This window comes from Boleophthalmus pectinirostris, unplaced genomic scaffold, assembly GCF_026225935.1.
Source record: "Boleophthalmus pectinirostris isolate CB_2022bp ecotype Guang Dong unplaced genomic scaffold, ASM2622593v1 HiC_scaffold_23, whole genome shotgun sequence".
Taxonomy (NCBI): Eukaryota; Metazoa; Chordata; class Actinopteri; order Gobiiformes; family Gobiidae; genus Boleophthalmus; species Boleophthalmus pectinirostris.
Window position 1 is genome coordinate 21,048,686 of NW_026571207.1, and position 18,116 is coordinate 21,066,801.

The 18,116-nt window shown below is 37.9% G+C and overlaps 3 protein-coding genes across 3 annotated transcripts; 2 read left to right on the forward strand and 1 right to left on the reverse strand.

Annotated features, from left to right (window-relative positions):
• Window positions 1-2,694: 2,694 nt before the first annotated feature.
• trim105 (tripartite motif containing 105) lies at window positions 2,695-7,672 on the reverse strand. Its single transcript, XM_020928176.2, has 7 exons — window positions 7,550-7,672; window positions 6,888-7,175; window positions 5,862-5,957; window positions 4,416-4,649; window positions 4,228-4,241; window positions 3,955-4,070; window positions 2,695-3,771 (listed from the first exon to the last, which is right to left on the reverse strand). Exons 2-7 carry the CDS (start codon window positions 7,146-7,148, stop codon window positions 3,215-3,217), a joined length of 1,278 nt encoding a protein of 425 aa, XP_020783835.1. The 5' UTR covers window positions 7,149-7,175; window positions 7,550-7,672; the 3' UTR covers window positions 2,695-3,214.
• Window positions 7,673-10,097: 2,425 nt separating this feature from the next.
• Window positions 10,098-12,828, forward strand: npy7r (neuropeptide Y receptor Y7). Its single transcript, XM_020929025.1, has 2 exons — window positions 10,098-10,157; window positions 11,685-12,828. Exon 2 carries the CDS (start codon window positions 11,719-11,721, stop codon window positions 12,826-12,828), a length of 1,110 nt encoding a protein of 369 aa, XP_020784684.1. The 5' UTR covers window positions 10,098-10,157; window positions 11,685-11,718.
• Window positions 12,829-13,620: 792 nt separating this feature from the next.
• prelid1a (PRELI domain containing 1a) lies at window positions 13,621-16,907 on the forward strand. Its single transcript, XM_055159598.1, has 6 exons — window positions 13,621-13,759; window positions 14,098-14,216; window positions 14,634-14,859; window positions 14,940-15,053; window positions 15,829-15,907; window positions 15,985-16,907. The coding sequence occupies exons 2-6, from the start codon at window positions 14,125-14,127 to the stop codon at window positions 16,104-16,106; spliced, it is 633 nt and encodes a 210-aa protein (XP_055015573.1). The 5' UTR covers window positions 13,621-13,759; window positions 14,098-14,124; the 3' UTR covers window positions 16,107-16,907.
• Window positions 16,908-18,116: the final 1,209 nt, after the last annotated feature.

An 18,116-nucleotide genomic window follows, 5' to 3' on the forward strand; every position in this document is an offset into this window, starting at 1 on the left:
CTGACTCAGGTGGCGCTCGCTTGATGCCTGAATAAAAAGTGTCCAGTAGAACGACTCCCAGCGCAGAGCCAGAGGAAAGGACTCTCCCGCACACGCGTCTTTTTCCGTTTGTCCAAAGGATGCATGCGGCCTGAATGGGATTTACAATGATTTCCCTTTCCTCAGATGGTAACTCGAGCGCTTTCGTGCACACGCAGGCTGCTGCACACCCACCGGACAATCCATAAAACGCACTGAGAAGAGGAGACGTGAGTGAGTGGGGTACTCTTCCACACTTTGGACAAGTCTTAGCCCACCTCTTATCAATGAGCTAAGCACTGATACACGTGCATTGGCATATCTATCGTGGGGCCTATAGGAACCAGACGGAAAGTTGTATCCAAATATAACTTGGATTTAATGGGTCTAGAGATTTAGCTAGAGATTTTAAGAATTTGATTAAAACACACACTAGGGCTGTTCAGAACTGAAGAAGCAGCTTGGATGAGCTGCGATACGTACTCGACCAAAATAAACTTTTCCTGTCCAGTTGACAAATTGAATTTCTTCTTTTGCCATGGATTCTACCTGGACGACAAGTGCTATTACAACATCCACCCATAATTATTAGGCCTATCATTAAAATGGAGGCCTATTATTAATTTATATAGTCATATATTGAATGTGGCAGAAGTTTGTCTACAAAAAGTACTTTCGGGGCCCATATGAAGAAGTCCTTCATGCAATACTATGGCAGTATTGCAATACTGTTTAGAATATAATAAAATGACTTCCGCCCTAAAGGTAGGCCTACATGTTCTGTTACTCATTTTAGTTTATTCATGATGTTGTTTGAAAGCATTTTATGACATTAATTACTTTTTGCATTTGCACGCGTTAGACCCCAACATGAGGGTGATAGTCTTTTTCCGTACGGCTACTGCGTTTGTAAGCTAAGAATTATTTAGGCTTTAACATTGGTTTATTTGTAAAAACATAATGTTCCCCTCAGTTTATCAGCTAACAGGCGGCTGATTCAAATCACAAAGGAATAGTTGTATTTGCACCACCACGACTGAGTTGGTGTCTGGAGAGTTGTCCACTAGCAGGTTGTGTTTAGTTCTGGCCAGGGTCAAACCAGTGTGTTCTTACATACTGTCCAAGTTGAGTTAACCCCAGAGATGATGTTTGCCAACCATGCCAGGCCAGCCCTCTCTCATCTTCAGGAAAGCTCCAAGTGTGAAAGGGCAGCCTGATATAACTGAGCTGTTCTGTTCTATTATGAAATTGAAAAGAGCACAAAGCTAAAACAGTCACCTTCTGAAACAAGTACATTTTTCACTTTAGTTCAACACAGAATAATAATCTCTTTGTAGCCCAATTTTCCCAGCAAAAGACTAAACTTCCTGGAGGTGGAAGTCCCACTTTTACTGGTAAAATAGTAGGGAATTTAAATTATCAATTATCTTTCTCCTACTGCTAAACAAATGATACTGCTTGCCCACTGTCTGAAAGTGGATTAGTATTCTGTTTTTTTTGTTTGTTTGTTTTTTGCAAGCAACCCATACATTCCTTATAGCACCCCTTAAAGACCTGCAAACGCTGCAGTAATAAAATGTTGTCATTAAAGCGGTCCCCTGGTAGTTGGTCCACAGCGCCCTCGGATTGCAGATAAATGGAGTATTGAGCTAATTATGTGTCACCACTATTATAAAAAAATAAGTAAATAGTGGAATAAACACATCATGAAGTGCAAACACTGGCATTTTAACAGTAGTTTTAGTAAACAATAGACTTGCCCCTCTTGCTCTGTTTGAATCCTGCTGGCTCCACAGAGACAGCACTGACTCAAGGCCCTGTCCTTGAAGTGTCAAAGCTCCATCCGGCCCATCCTCAGCTCAGGAAGCACATTATGGCCCACAACCGCTGGCCGTTGGATGTGGACAAATTCTGCCTATTTTACTCGTGGTCAAGTTCATGCCCGTGTGCTACTTTGAACAGCTCTTTTTGGTTGTTGTTGTGAAGTTTAGCTGTAGAACATTCACATCACTCAAACACATTCGTATTTACTTCTCCACCTTGCGACTGCTTAAAAGCCAAAAAAGCCAGAATGTTTAAAGAGATCTATCCAGCACCTCTTACTAGCTCTTTGATTAGCTCTTTTGTGTGAAAACTATCAATGTTTCAGTTACCTTGTTCCAGTTGTTTAGTTTGGCGAGTGAAAAATTCTCTTCACAAATCTAAAGATTAAACAGATTGATTCTCTGTTGCATCTGCATTAGCACACCCACGTTGCCAGCATGCAGGAAGTTCTAGTCTCATTTGGGTGCAGTTGATTGTGACACTTTCCAGTCAGCAGAAGAGGCAGCAGCATCCTGCTGTAGTCTGCCCCAAGGGCCACGCTGTTTATCTGACCCTTCACCTGGCAGGAGGAAACAGGACGCTAGTGCTCTGTGTGTTTGTGCAGATAACCAAAAACTGTCCTATTTGTGCAGTTTAAATGTCAGAAGATGGCTCATGTATTCACAAGCTTCGGTCCAGGTGCAAAAGAGTCAACATGGTCTTCCCACAGTCACATGTTTTAAATGAGTTTGGACTCTCATCAAGCGACAGCGCTGGTCCATTCACTTTGATGATTCTTAATAACATCCTTGGTTTTATGAAGTGGGGTCATCTATGTGCTGTTGTGTCACAGCTGCAAAAAGAATCAGGCTCTTTCCTTTTGATGTACAGAACATGATTGGCTTTATTTTTGGCATCATAAGCACATTTACAGTCTATTAACTGATTATACTTGTGTCTTTGTTACAAACTTTCATCCTAAATACTGTATAACAGTAATACATTAATTAATGATAGTATGATATACAAAAGTGATACAAGTTAAAAACAATTACAAATATGATCTAAATTATTTCAACACCGATTTCCTTATAATGATGTATGATGACTAAAGCCTTACAAGAAAGTCAAAGTCAAATTATAATGGCAAAGATGAACTGATTAAATATGTGATGCTGCTAAAATACAAGTTGATGCGCTTAGTTGACGTGACATAGCTCCTTCTTTTCCCTCAAATTAATTTCTTCATTACAGTTCATGTTTTCTTTTCATGAAAATTTCTACCTGCACATATCCACTCAGCAGAGAATCTCTAAAGACAACACAATTACCTATAATTATTGAGTCAGAAAAGTTTTTGGTCAATACGTGAATGTGCAGCTCGTACACCACATTAGCCAGACAAGGCGACTGGGGGATAGTGGAGCAGCTGGATGGGCTGTGGCTTTGGACTATTACTAATACATGGACTGAAAAAGGGGAACACCTTGCCCCGAGGCCCATTGGCAAATGAATAAATGAGGCTCATATCATCAGCATTGTAGAAAGAAACTCTTCTTTCATCACAATCCAGAAACACACCTACTCTGTGCAGAGGGGAGCTGAGGTGCAGTCGTGTCCATGGCTGTGTCCCTGCAAAGTATTCACTCTGGTTTCGCAGCCTGAGCGTCCAGTAACCATTTGCTGGACTCAGCTTGACGCGACCATGTCTGTCCACAGCTTCAGAGGCCACTCCCAGATCCCACTTGGACTTGGATCCCAGTTCCACCTCCCAGTAGTGCCGGCCTGTGTGGAAGCCTTGTGTTGCCAGTACATTAACACACTGGAGAAAACGCATCTGGTGTGCTTTGTAAAGAACTGGGGTATCACTCTCCACGGCCACTGTCTTGTCAGGGGAGATGGTGATGCTGGGATGTGCTGTGTTGATATCAAACGTTAATGGAGAAGGACCTAGAGGTGAAACAATTAACAAATTAACAATAGAGGATTTGAATAGGAACATCCTATTGTTGGAGTCTCTTTAGCATCTTTATTAAATACAGTTGTGATTGTATGATTAAATACTGCTATTGTTACATGTTTCATTTTCAGCTGAATACTGGCAACTAATGAGGTGCACACAGAGGAAATTACCTGGCTTCAAAGATTTGTACATCTTTCTCCATGTGATATACTGTAATGGGGCTATATATTTGTGGCTGAAAGCATTTGCATCAAAGTCTGGAGCCAATTCCACTTGGACACATGGCCTATCAGGAACAAAACAAAACATTAATTTAGCAGCCACTACGGGTCATTTGTTGTCAGGACAAATGGAAGAGGATATAAATAGGCCATATAAAATCAGATAAATATTTGACAGGGGTATAAATGCCACAAGCGCTAAATCAATAAGTAGAAGCTTACCTGAGTGGTGGCAGCTGGGAAAAGGAAACACACAAAAAATTATGTTAGCTACTGTTGTTTCAAATGAAATCAAATCATGTGACGTTCAAATGCAAGAAAACAAGAGTAATTTGAGGTTCGACATCTCCCTGGGGACATGCATAGATTTTATGGGTAATGACTATTGCTAATTGAAGCCTACTCTTTACCTGGGTCAGAGTAGTTTGTTCAGTGGAGCTGCTGGCTTTCTCAAGCACTTTAATGTTCTCCTCAAGGTCCTTCAGGGCTTTTTCTGTGGGCTCAAGGTGATGGTGGACCTTCTCCAGCTCCTCTTGTTGCTCTCTTTTGAGCTGCTCAAGGGCATAGTCTTCCTCATCCTGCAGAATCTGATGAAGAGCTCTGAACTCCTCATGCACATGGGCTTCAAGTTCCGCTGACAATCTCTGCATAGAGATTTAGGTTTTAATAATTTACAAGGGTTAAAAGATGTCATAAGATGTCATCATTATTAGATTTCATGTGTAATGTAAAATGAATTACAGAACATTGTGCAAAAGTTTCAGCACAACGTTGTAGGGCTGGACAATTCATCTAATAGTAATGAAGATCAACATTCAGTCATCTCTTATTGTCAGTGATATACCTGTGGGACTTTTTAATCCTCTGTCATTAAAATCATGTGGTTTGGAGCAAAGTTCAGACTTTCAGATTTATCCTTCTTATTGTTCAGGACATTGTAATGAAAGCAATTTGTACGTGTAAATGTTTTTTTGTCATATTGTCCAGAACTACAAAGTTCCTCAAAGCAAACCGAACTACCACTTTTATGGAAGTTTATGGAATTGTTATTAGGCTTAGCTTTTAACCGTTTTGAGTATATGGGCTGTATGGATTTGTTTTCGTTTATTTGCACATTTGGACTCTTTGTTTTTTCACACCATTCAAAAACTGACCTTTACTGTAAGTCATATTTGGTTCAAAACACATAGAAGGAGGTGTTAGGCTTATCACCCAGAGATCTGAACATCAAACAATGATTATGTCTGAGGATTTCCTCTTCAGCACCATGGCATGTGCTGCCTTTATCGTCCATCTGCCACACACATCAGATGTTTTTGTTTCAGTCAACACTAGCTGAGAGCAGCTGTGTTGTGCAATCTGTTTTATACTTAATGTAGAGCTGGGCAATATGGGAAAAACGTAAAACACAATTTCACACTTTCCTGTATCTGATCTGTATAGACAGATCAAGTTTTAAATTGGTTCAATAAAACAAAACTATTCAATATGTGGTTCAGTCACACAAAAAGGTCAGTTTATTCCTCCAATGTGAGAATTCTGCTCCACACCGCATGCTTTACTGACAGGGTTGGCAGTGGACCTTTCAATTACATTGATGATTTAAAATTATAAGTTAATAATGAATTGCACAACTTGATGCATACATTTTTAATGAATGATTGTGAGACTGTGCAATAACAGGAATGCACAACCGGTTATTGAGTTAAGACACACCCAAACACAAGAGCATTATGCTGAAAATATCATAACACCTGTAACTACACGGTGATATAATGCAAACAGCCATTAGAGAGGGGCATGTGGCCTTATCTGTTAAGTGCTGCCGTCTCATGGGATCCAGGAGAAGAGAGTACCTTTATGGTATCCATTTTGTCTTGGTCTTTGTGAATAATGTTGATAATGTCCTCTCTTTTCTGCCGGTGACTGTCCAAAGCCTCTTTTACTTGTTTCTGTAACAATAAGTGAAAGCAAAGCAGTGGGTGACCATGAAAACAAAGAGCTTTTTCTCTGCTTAACCCAAAATGCTTTCATTACTCCATAGCGAATTTAATTATGCTGCTAATTAGGCAATCATTAAGCTTTCAAAAGAACTATGTGATGCCAAAAGGTGACCTAATATAATTTAAGAAAATCTTTCAAAATGAATTACCATGGTATCCAGACAAAATCCATAATACAAAAAAACAAAAAAGCAAAGCAGAATGTACGCATGAATAATAATATCCAACAAAATTTAGATATTGAGTTTTGGATAACATTAAAATGTAAAGAAGGTTTTAGGTTTCTGGGAGGCACTGTGTAAGTAAAGTCAAATACATGGGAGAAATACGTGTTGAGTGAACTTTGCTTCGAGCAGTAGAATGACCAAGTAGAATGTGTTGAAGGGTGGATCTAGTGTTAAATAAATACAGATGTGAAGTCAAACATTGATGATAAATGCACCTGACTGACAAATATTTGTAAAGGATCACAGTTGTTACTGTGTAGTATTCTGTGCAGTTCCTCAGTCCTCCAGGTATGATCCAAAAGAAAAATTCAATTCTATCAACTGGACAAAAGTTTATCTTAGTTTTCACACAACTGTCCAGTTAACAAAATATAATTTTTTGTTTAGATATGGTGCATTATTATTAGTAGTAACAGTAGCAGTAGTAGTAGTAGTAGTAGTAGTAACAGTAGTAGTAGTAGTAGTAGTAGTAGTAGTAGTAGTAGTAGTAGTAGTAGTAGTAGTAGTAGTAGTAATAGTAGTTGTTGTAGTAAAAGTAGTAGTAGTATGCAAAGTCCAAATCTCTATGAACAAAATTATAGCAAAGTGAACACATTTGCTTTGAAGAGTAAGTCTTCACAAAAGAGAAAGCCTTTACACTGTTAAAACGTACCTCATGGTTCTTGACAAAAGAGCAGGAGCCTCTGACCTTCTCTACCATGGCAGTTACAAGGTAGTCAGTCTGTAGCTGTGTATTGTTGAATTCTTTGCGGCACTGTGGGCACGTGACGGGGCCCTGAGTCCCCCTCCAGTACCTACTGATGCACGGTCTACAGAATCGGTGCATGCACGCCAGCATCACGGGCTCTCGGAACATGTCACAGCAAATCACGCATGTCAGCTCTTCTCGTAGGTTTCCCTCAGCAGACGCCATGGCGAAGGGTTTGGTTCTTCAAAAAGTCTGCGCACACAAAAGACGAAGGACAGTTTAAAAGAAACAGAAACTTATGCGCACGCAGACCTGTGACTGGCGTAGAGTCAACGGATCAAAGAACAAAATGTACTTTCGATTGTAATCATGTGTAAGCTTTAAAAAATAAAACAAAAAAGTGGATGACACAGTTAATTTCTACAAACGTTTAAACCAGATGTTCAATCACGGGACTTGAGGTATGCGCAGAATAAACAGCTTTTGGTCACGTTTAATGTTTTGTTTTGGCACAGGGTACATGCATGCAAGCTAGTAAACATGAGGCTTTTAGATCGACATATATTCATGAATATGAATACAAAAGAATGACAACAAAGAATAATTTTACACTTTGGTGAACTTACAGTGATTGTTATGCGGAGTAAAATCTGTAGAAAGACTTCAAAGTGCCTCCATCTGGTCTTTCTGCTGTTGTTCTGTCACTACCAAGGAACAGGAAAAAACTGCGTGTACTGCGCATGTGCGACATCCACATCATTTGATTGGTCCCGGACTCCCCGTGTTTTATTGTAAAGCTGATTTAAAGTTAAAAAAAAAATAAAAATGTGTATGTGTATATATGTATATGTGTGTGTATATATATATATACACACACATATATATATACACATATACATATATATCATATCATATATATATATATATATATATATATATATATATATATATATATATATATATATATATATATATATATATATATATATATATATATATATATATATATATATATATACACATTTTGTCAGTTTTCTAAGGTAGAAACAGAGGGTATTATCTTTTATCATGCTCTTTTCTTTCATGTCATGCAACGTAGGCCTACTGTTATTTCCACCATTGTATTGTGTTTTAGAATAGTAAGCTTACAGTTGCCTTAGTTTGCTAGTTGTTCTTCTGCTGTGAACTGAAATGCTCAAAATTACTCAAATGAAATGAAACAAAAAGGTCCCCTGACTGGTGGAGTAGCTTGATTGCATTCATTTGTTGACCACACTTAAAAGGAGTATTCAGGGAGAAGTGTAATTGGAGCATACCGCATGTTTGCCAGAGGAAAAACCAATTTGCAGACTTCACAAAGTAGCCACCCTTTTGAGTCAGTGTTTTAATTGTGATAGAATCAAAAGCTGTCATCTGCCATTGGGTGCATTCTGTAGGCCATGTGTCAGGTTTGTAAAAAGAAGCAGAAGAAACAGGCACAGCAATCAGAGATTCAAAAAGTGGTACTTCTGTAAAATTACCTACTTATGTAAAAACAAAAGTACATTTTTAACATGAATCATCAAATACATCTTTTTGGACCTGAAAGAAATGTAAAGAAGGGGGCTGTCACTTTGCTTGCTCTCTTTCTGTGTATGCTTTCACACTTGCAAAACCCTAAACTAAACCTGGACTAGATCAGGACTAGAACAGGACCAAACAAAGTCCACATTAGAGCTAAGATGGGGTGCCAGTTTGGGACCAAATACAAAGTGTGAGCGAACCCTACAAGGTGCACTTTGTAATTTTTCTGGTAGAGGATCCTGTACTTACTTGACTCTACAGTATGGCATTTCATTTTAATTATCTCTGGAGACAAGCAGACCACATCAACAGGACAGGTTACAAGGCAAGTTACAGGTCAGATCTGTGGAGAATTGGACCTGCTTTACAGTAATAATGCATGTTTTTGCTGTATTTTTGAGAAATAAACACCTGTAATTAAATAAATACAATATATATTTATTTAACTCCATACGGTGGAACATGTCATCACCATAGACACAAGCAGGTGGCAGATCCTCCCCATAAAAGTTATACAGTGCACCTTTAAATGAATACAACATTCTGGATAACACTGCAGAGATGTTTAACAAAAAGGTGATACTGATATGATATGCATGAGACTATAGTTGGTGTAACATCATTAAAAGGGCATGTTGTAAACAGCTTTTTTAAATGCTGTTTAATCAAATCAATGAACCTCATGTGTTCACAAGTTCTGGTCATGAGATCAGATGAATGGATCCCTGGCCATATGGAGAGGAGTTCTCTAATTAGACTGTATGCTGGAGTGCCCAGCCCAGCACAGGTAAAAAAGGAATCTTCTAAAGGAGCCACAAAAATAGATTAATTTTCAAAATTTTCTACATTTGACTTTAACCTACACAATCATGCTCTGAAGGCATACATTGAGGCTGAAAAACAGTGTGTGTCCAAAGCAATAAAATGTATGACCAAAGCTAAGTCAATCACTGGACCTCTTAAAGCATCATCAATTTATCTGTTCTGCAGAAATTGAAATCTGTAGCAAAAAGAGAAGGTTCAAAGGAAAATTGTGTTTCTCTTGTGTAGCCTATTTGTTTAATTCTAGACTCACATCTTATCGTTGGATCAGAGTTTTGAAAAAAAAAAAAAAAGCCTAGACTATTTCAGACAAAAGTATGAATGTACAAGAAGTCTTTGGTTCAATCCAAAAATAACAACGCGTCATCCCTGGACTTTTATCTATTTAAAGAAACATCTCACAAAATAAATGCAATGGACATTTTAGCCTTGTAATTGTTTAAATTACATAACGCTGATGGAAGTTTCTGCATCATACCTTACTGCACAACAACATCAAAATTACTTTCAAATAAAATCTCTTCATTATTGCTAACATATTGGCCAACAGAATATGTGGTTTGAATTATTTGAAAATCAGCAAAAATGTGTTTCTTTGGTTCTGTGTATTGTTTCCATTCATGTATAAAATTCAGTGGGTAATCTCATTGGTCCAATGAATAAACCAATGAGTATCTTTGATTGCATTGCTGGGTGCTTGACTGTCAGTTCATCCATAGATCAGCCTCTGGAGCGCTCAGTGCACGCTCAAGATGCGCACTCGGCGTTTCAGTTTGGGAGGAGCTTCGGGATTTTCCCCAGTTTCACTCGAGAGTAAAGACGCGCATGCAAAAGGACACATTGGGAAAGGTGAGTCTTAATCCATGGATTAAATTGTTGTTTTATTTTTGAAGCGAAATCAGGCTCGCGGTTGTTCTGAGACGTTGCAATACGTGTTGGTGAAATGTTGGTGTTAATTCAATTTAAGCAAAAGATTTTACATTGCCAACAAGTGCATTTTTCCCGCTTTGGCCATGGTCATGACAGACAGGTGCACAGAATATACCCATGTAGTGAATCGCATGTTTCAAACTTCGGGTACCATTCAAACTTGAATTAAGTGGCGAAATATTACGCATGAGCGCACTGGTTCTTGTTTAATTGCGCTTCTTCATAAGCTTTTCTTTTTGGATTATTTAAATTGCACTGTAATGTACGATGTAAGGTGGCTATGGCAGTCCTTATAGGGGCTTCGAGTCATAGATTCATACCTGCAAAAGGATTGCTTTGGGAAACCGTTTTTAAGTGCACATGTCTGCAGTCTGCCCAGCGTGTGCTTCTCTCGTAGCCTGTGTTTTTTGGTGTTAGGGCAATGCAAAAACTCCATGATTCCTCTTCAAATTTGAGCGGCTGTCGTTTTGCAATTAGGCTGTCTAAAACAGAATGTACAATATGAATGTAGTTTCTGTGTGATGCATGTGCACACGCCATTATTACAGTTGCTCACGATAATCCATAGGGAATGGGCAACATATCAATCAGCTGGTCACTCAGAAAACTCAATTGTTGCCTCAATTACAAAATGGTAATTGTTAGAAACAACTGACACAAATAAATTAAATAGCCTACACTAATTTGTTTCGTCACAAGTCAAATGACAGTTCGGCTATATATTTTAACAAAGTTAATATTTAAAATGGATGATTTTTACCATAATTCTTATACTGGGTCTTAATAAAGATATGAGTGCTGTTAGTGCCTTTCAAAACACCCAAAGCAATTATAATTATTTATTCACTATAGCCTACTTAATGTTGGTACTACAGTAGCCATAGCTACCCAGGGGCAGACTGACTGAAGTGAGGCTGCATATTTCTGCTATCAGTCCCTCTGATCAGCACACCAATCACTTGCCTAAGGACACAATGTCAGTCTGCAGTAGAGCCAATTTAACCTGGCACATTCCCTTCAAATTATTTCAACACAGCTTTTCATTCAGGGAACTTCATGAAATGAGCAATACATGAAAAGTACATAGAGAGAGAGGAATTGTGTTGAAAATGTCTGCTTTGTGTGCACAGGTTTAAATTATCATCCATTCTCTAATTCGCTTATTCAAATGATCATTCAATTTATGAGCAATTCAGAATGCCCATATAATTTACCCATGCCTGGGGCAACCACTCACATGAGTCATTTTTCAGTTCAATTGCCATAATTTTACCTACTGTACATGTAGTACATTCACATCTCATTACTTTTCACAGGACTTTCTGTGCTCACCATCACAGCCATCAAATAGATTGCATACGATGTACAATGTAACTTATTTCTGAGATATTTCATTGTGTTTACTGCAATTTGCACTCCTTACATAATCTGTTTTATATTGTTTAGGTGTCCCTGCTGCCTTTAAGGGGCTTCAGTCAAAATGAGTCCACCGGACCTGTCCAACAGCACAGGAGAAGGGGAGGCATATGACTTTCATGATTTGATGCTCCAAAATGGCTCTACAGGTTTACTTCCCCCTGGGTTCTACACAGACATCACTAAGCACCTGTGGGTCCAGATCACACTGATCACAGCTTATTCTCTCATCATCCTTCTGGGACTATTGGGAAATGCTCTTGTCATTTACATGATTGTGCGTTACAAAAATATGAGAACTGTGACCAACTTCTTTATTGCAAACTTGGCACTGGCAGACCTTCTAGTGGATACCTTTTGCTTGCCATTCACTCTGGTCTACACACTGATGGATGAGTGGAAGTTTGGAGCTTTGTTGTGTCACACAGTTCCTTTTGCTCAGGCCCTGAGTGTGCATGTATCAATCCTGACTTTAACAGTCATAGCTCTGGAGAGGTACCGCTGCATTGTGTTTCACCTGGGCAGACGACTAACTTGGCATTCAAGCTTAATCATCATGGCATTAACCTGGACCATGTCTGCTGTTTTGGCTGCACCCTTAGCCATATTCAGAGAATATCGTCATGAGGAAATCCTTTCAATTAACCTCCGCATCTCTGTTTGCTCTGAGATGTGGCCACATGGAACCAGTAGTATCATTTATAGTCTTTCTATGCTCCTTCTACAATACATTATACCTTTAGCAATCATCAGTTATGCTTATATTTGCATTTGGGTGAAGCTAAAGAATCACATCAGCCCATCCACACGTAATGACAGCATCAACCGGCGCAGGAAAACCACCAAGATGTTAGCGCTGGTCGTGGTTGTGTTTGCTATCTGCTGGCTACCTTTCCATGCTTTTCAGCTGGCCAGTGATCTGGACCTAGTCCTCAGGTTCAAGGAGTACAAACTCATATACACTGTATTTCATATAGTAGCAATGTGTTCAACTTTTACCAACCCTCTGCTGTATGGCTGGATGAATAAAAACTACAGAAATGGTTTCCTCATGGTTTTCCGCTGTGAAGACAAGCCAGATTCATTTCACCCAGAGGGCTCTTTTAGGACTCGGTCTACAAGAAGACAGACTCTGAATGGTAGAAATGGTGGTCATCCACCAACGGCTGTCTGAAATATAATCTCTAATGTAGAATGCAGTTAAAATACCACTCTGCTATGGCCAATGGTATAGAGATCTTTTACTGAAGCCTTTAAACTTGAATGCTCTTAATCTCTCTTGTTACTGGTAGGCTTTTTTTGCATGCACATTTGCTCTGCTTCCATTTTCCATGATAATGAAATATCTTAAATGTCTATATAATGTGTTAACCTTAGGATACTGTAGTGTAGCTCTTAAATGTGCTCAAATGGTATTGTTTGTCTAATTTATTGTGCCATATACCTCCATTTGCAAGGACAATGTTTCTAAAAGATATATTCTATTTATACTTTATATTGTTTACTTGTCGTTTTGCACTTTATGGTCATATGTTACTCTCACTGAAAGAAAAAAACTCTCATTTGAGAATTCAGTTTATTCTTTGTTGCTCCAAAGAAGGAAACCTCTGAATTGTGGTAGTGAATTTAGTCTCTACATTGCAGAATGTAAAAGATGATTTGTTTATTTTTTTTCTTTCCATCTTTTTTTTGTTTGTTTGTATATTAACTGGGACAGTTGACTCGTCACAGGCTTCTTAAAAAATTATGTTATCTTCAATGGCATTGAATCTCGCCATAAAACAGAAACATGTAGTGCCTCATGTGTCAAATAAAATAAACTTTTCAGTTTACTTTGGTTTGGCATATCAACACTATTATGATGCACACTATTTCATTAGTGACCACGATAGGTGGTCTGACAGTATTTGCTGCCCCCTGCAGTCCACAAAGAGCACTGCATCTTTGATCGGATATGACGTTGTGTTTGACCTTCCCTCTCGCTTTCTCACGTATGACACGTTTGGCGTGTGCTCAGCTCGTCTGGATGAATGGAGAAGTTGTCAACTGAACGAGTTGAAAATGCTGATAGAACTCATCCTCTGACCGCCGTCTATGCACAGCAGGTACTTCTGAAAGTGGTTTCTATTTGACAAAATGTTACACAGAGCTTTTACAGGGCAAGCTGGGCTGTTCATTGACATTGTTTGCTCAGTGCTAGCTGTGCTAATGCTTTAAGAAGATGGAGAGTGCGGACGTGACACACGACAGTTTAGGTCTCTGTATTGGCACGGACTAAACATGCCTTATACTGGCCTATGCGCTGTCTGCAACGTTATAATGCGATATTAAGTAGATATGACAGATATGACATGTGACAGCAATGAGGAAGCTGGCACGCATGAAGTTATATATTGAAAACCAGCCTTTACAACATGTTGAATTTGTATACTTACCTTTACAGGCTCTACTTAAACAAACATAGGGAACAATGGTGAAGTATTTCTGCTGTGCAGATCTACTTAAAGGTACCTGGGACCAAGTGTGTATTGCGTTTTGGCAGCGATATCCAAATCCTTACAGGTAAGGACGTCACATGAGCTCACATCATACATATCCCATTGAAGTAAGAACTTGAAACTATGAAATAATTGCAGTGGACACTTAATGCACATTGTTGAAATTTATCATATTTGAGATAAGTGATATTTAGTCAGCTTAGGATTGCCATCATAATGTTTATTTTGCTTAAGTTTCCAGAGGGTGCCCCTTTGATTATCAGCCTATGATAAATTCATATGCATCCTGTTGTAACTTAAATGTATTATGTCATTATACTGTGGTTAAAATGCACATAGTTCATAAGCGCAGGCGAGAAATGTTGTAGTAATTGTAGTTAAAATAGTATTTACTGTCTACATAAGAAACTAAAAGTTTTCTTGACCTTCCATCTTGTGGTATGGTGTTATTAAGGCATAATTGTTTTATTTTTGTCCACAGTAACCATGTGTTGACTGAGGACATTATTTTTCGAGAGATCACTCCATCCAACTGCCTTATTTCCAGACGTCTTTTGACCAAAACTAGCCGAGCACCTCGATGGATGGAGAGGTACCTTCCAAAGAAAATGTCTAGTTTAGCTTACATTATTGAGGACTCCATCGTGGACCCTCAAAAGCGGACCATGACAACACTAACATGGAACATCACTCATGCTCGCCTGATGGTACTGTCATCTTGCTGTTATGTACAAAATACTCATAAGTTTTACTCTGTCTTACATTTCTTCTTTGGCCATTTGTCTAGTCTGTGGAAGAGCGGTGCGAGTATGGCATAAACCCCGAGAATGGCAGCTGGACTCAAATAAAGAGAGAAGCTTGGATTTCTTCCAATGTTTATGGTCTCTCAAGAGCAATTCAGGTCAGCAATGTGAAACGAAATGACACAACAATTCTACATTTAAAGTGTTGGCATCCATAGAATAGCCAGAGGTGTCTGCTACATTGTCAGCAGCACAGCGTTCATACTACAGGCAAAACATTTTTCTGTGTGTTATCTCTCTTACCATACTAGCTTTCATTGAAAGATGTTTTAATATTTCATTTAATCAACATGCATCCATAAAGTTATATTATATATACATTGTAACTTCAACAGTTGTTAGTCGTTCTCTCATAGGGACATAATGATCATCCCTTAAAGTAACACCTACATACACCAAACTTTCCAATCTTATTTATCACAAAATTTTGACAGATCATAGAGAAAGATTTGTTGAGATCTAATTCTAAGACTGATTTATTTAAAAAAAGATATATATATATATATTTTTTTTTAAAGCACATTTTCAGTAAGATCTAGTTTAAAGTAAATTAAGAGATCATGAGATAACCAAAATGAAGCAATTTAAACCAGGCTCCATTTATTTTTGAGATTTATATGTCCCAAAAATGGAAAACTTTGGCCGTTTTACACATAAAATGCCTTATTTTTCATGAAAATGTTACATGATGAAAAATGTGTATTGCATTTTTATCTCACATTTATGTACGTAAACTACAGAAGACATTTCAAATTGATATCTCTAAATGTGATATTTCTGTTCACCTGCTGTGCGACCTTAATGTCAGTGGTGAATATATTTCATACTGTAAACATTTGTTAGCATGTCTTTTTTGTGTGTTTTACATTTCAGGAATTTGGACTGGCAAGATTCAAAACCAGTGTTACAAAGACAATGAAAGGTTTTGATTATGTGTTGGCCAAAATGCAAGGTTGGTTGAGATTAGCTTCTACAGTTTGACAAAATTAACCTCAGTTTTTTGATATGCACATCATTTTACTTGTGCAGGTGAAATGCCTTCAAGAACTTTGGCAGAAACAGCGACAGAGAGAGCAAAGGAGACTGCACTGGCAGCTAAAGAGAAAGCTAAAGGACTTGCCTCACATGCTCAGAAAAAACAATACGTTTGAGCTTCATGTATGACTGATAGAGGAGGTGCTGGCACTAGGGAAGATTTGCTCTAATCTGTCTTTATAATTTAAGACAAATTGGTCCTGTCACAAGCAGACTGCTGTATGAAAGCCTCTCAAATAAAGGCCCATGAAGGCCTGCTGTAAATGGCTGAAACCATCTCAGTATTTACCGGTGATAAGGATCTTGCTATGGAACAGTTGAAGGTGGCTCTGGGTTCCATAAAGTAATTAAAGCCATCAGCATAAACTCTTCCTCAAACCTTTGCCTCCATTTTGTCCGTAAATTTCACTCATCCTTGATTCTTATGACACACAGCTGGCAAGTGTTATTCAATACACTATGGCTTAAAGTAGTTCATTAATTGTCCTCAAATTTAGTAATTAAATTATTGTTATCTGGGTATAGACTGATTCCAAAACATGTCTTCTGGTAAGAGGTTTATGGCTCAGTATATTGTAATTATACTCAATCGAGATGTCCTCAAGTGACATTACTTTACAACAACTTAATATTTGCAAGATTTATTGCTTAATTCAAAAATTTTGGTTGTAGCCCTGCAGTATAGTATGTTAACTGCATCTTACAAAAGTACAAAATAAGGTGAGTCACCCACAATTATAAACTTAAGACTTTGCTTTGTTTTGTTCATGGAACAAATTGTTGGTTGCAAGAACTTGAGAAAAATGATTCTGAAATATTGATGGGTATAAATTGATACCCTATTTTATATGCTTAACTTTGATTTGGTGATGCACAATATGTATCAGCTAATCAATAAAATATTTTTCTTCATAAAATGTGTTGTCTTTTATATAATTAAGGCAAAGTCATGACAGCATGAAATCAAAAGGTAAATCACAAAATTTGAACACAACCCATAAATATAGAAAATATTTACTCATAAAAAGCTTACACCAGTACAAAAGTTGCTACATAATATTACTGGGTGAAGAAACAAATGAAGGCATACATACACATGGTAAATAAGGCATCTTGCATTAAAAGTTAAAAGGCAAACTGCCTTGTGGAATTAAATACAACGCAATGAATAACACATACAGCACATGACCTACTGCATATTCTTTACAAGTGCTGTTGGCAGAAAATGGTTACATGCATAATTAATCTTCAGATTAGCTTTAAATTAAACATGGAACAGTTGTCAATCACACCTAACCATCCATATTTGGTCATTCAATATTTGTCTGCAGAAATATGCAAATGTGACCCTTTATTTGCTGTTTTTAAGTTGATCTACTGTATCCTAAACCCAGACTAAGACAAGTGCATAATGTGTAGTTTGTGCAATAGAAGGTACATGTCAGAATTTACATAATGAAACAATAATACAAAAATAGAGTTTAAGTGCATGCTACACAAGACTGAAGTATGGATTTACTGCTTAAGCTATACAAATTACTACACCTAATTTGATTTAAGGCAGAATGTATAATATAGAAAAGAATAAGTTAAAATTTTATTGAATATAAGCCCTTACTGAGTCGATTTAGGCCTAAAACACTTTGTGGCAGGTTAATGCAAAGTAACGGACTGTTGGTGGCGTCCACACAAAAACCCAATGACTCTTAACTGCTTTTAAGTGCAAATGGACACAGTTCATTTATAACCAACATTATTTAGCTTGTAGTCACAAAAGTGTAAAAGACAGGAGTGTTTAATGTTATCCCTCTGTCAATATTAGCAAGCGATTGTACAGTAACATATCCTATGCTTTTTTGGAATGTTTTCACCTTTGCCTCCAACATAAAAAATGAGGTACCATGTAGGAGCACGTTGGCTTCGGTCATAGCCAGGTCTTATCCAAACTTGAGTAACAGTGGTCTGCATCTGTGTGTATGTGCAGTTCTTCAGAGTCCACACAATCAAACACAATACTTTCCACGTCAACCTCCACATCCTCTGCAATGATACAAAGAAAATAGGATAATTATAATAAATAAACATTTAAAACATATAATGTATATCCATGGGTTTCAGAGGGATGA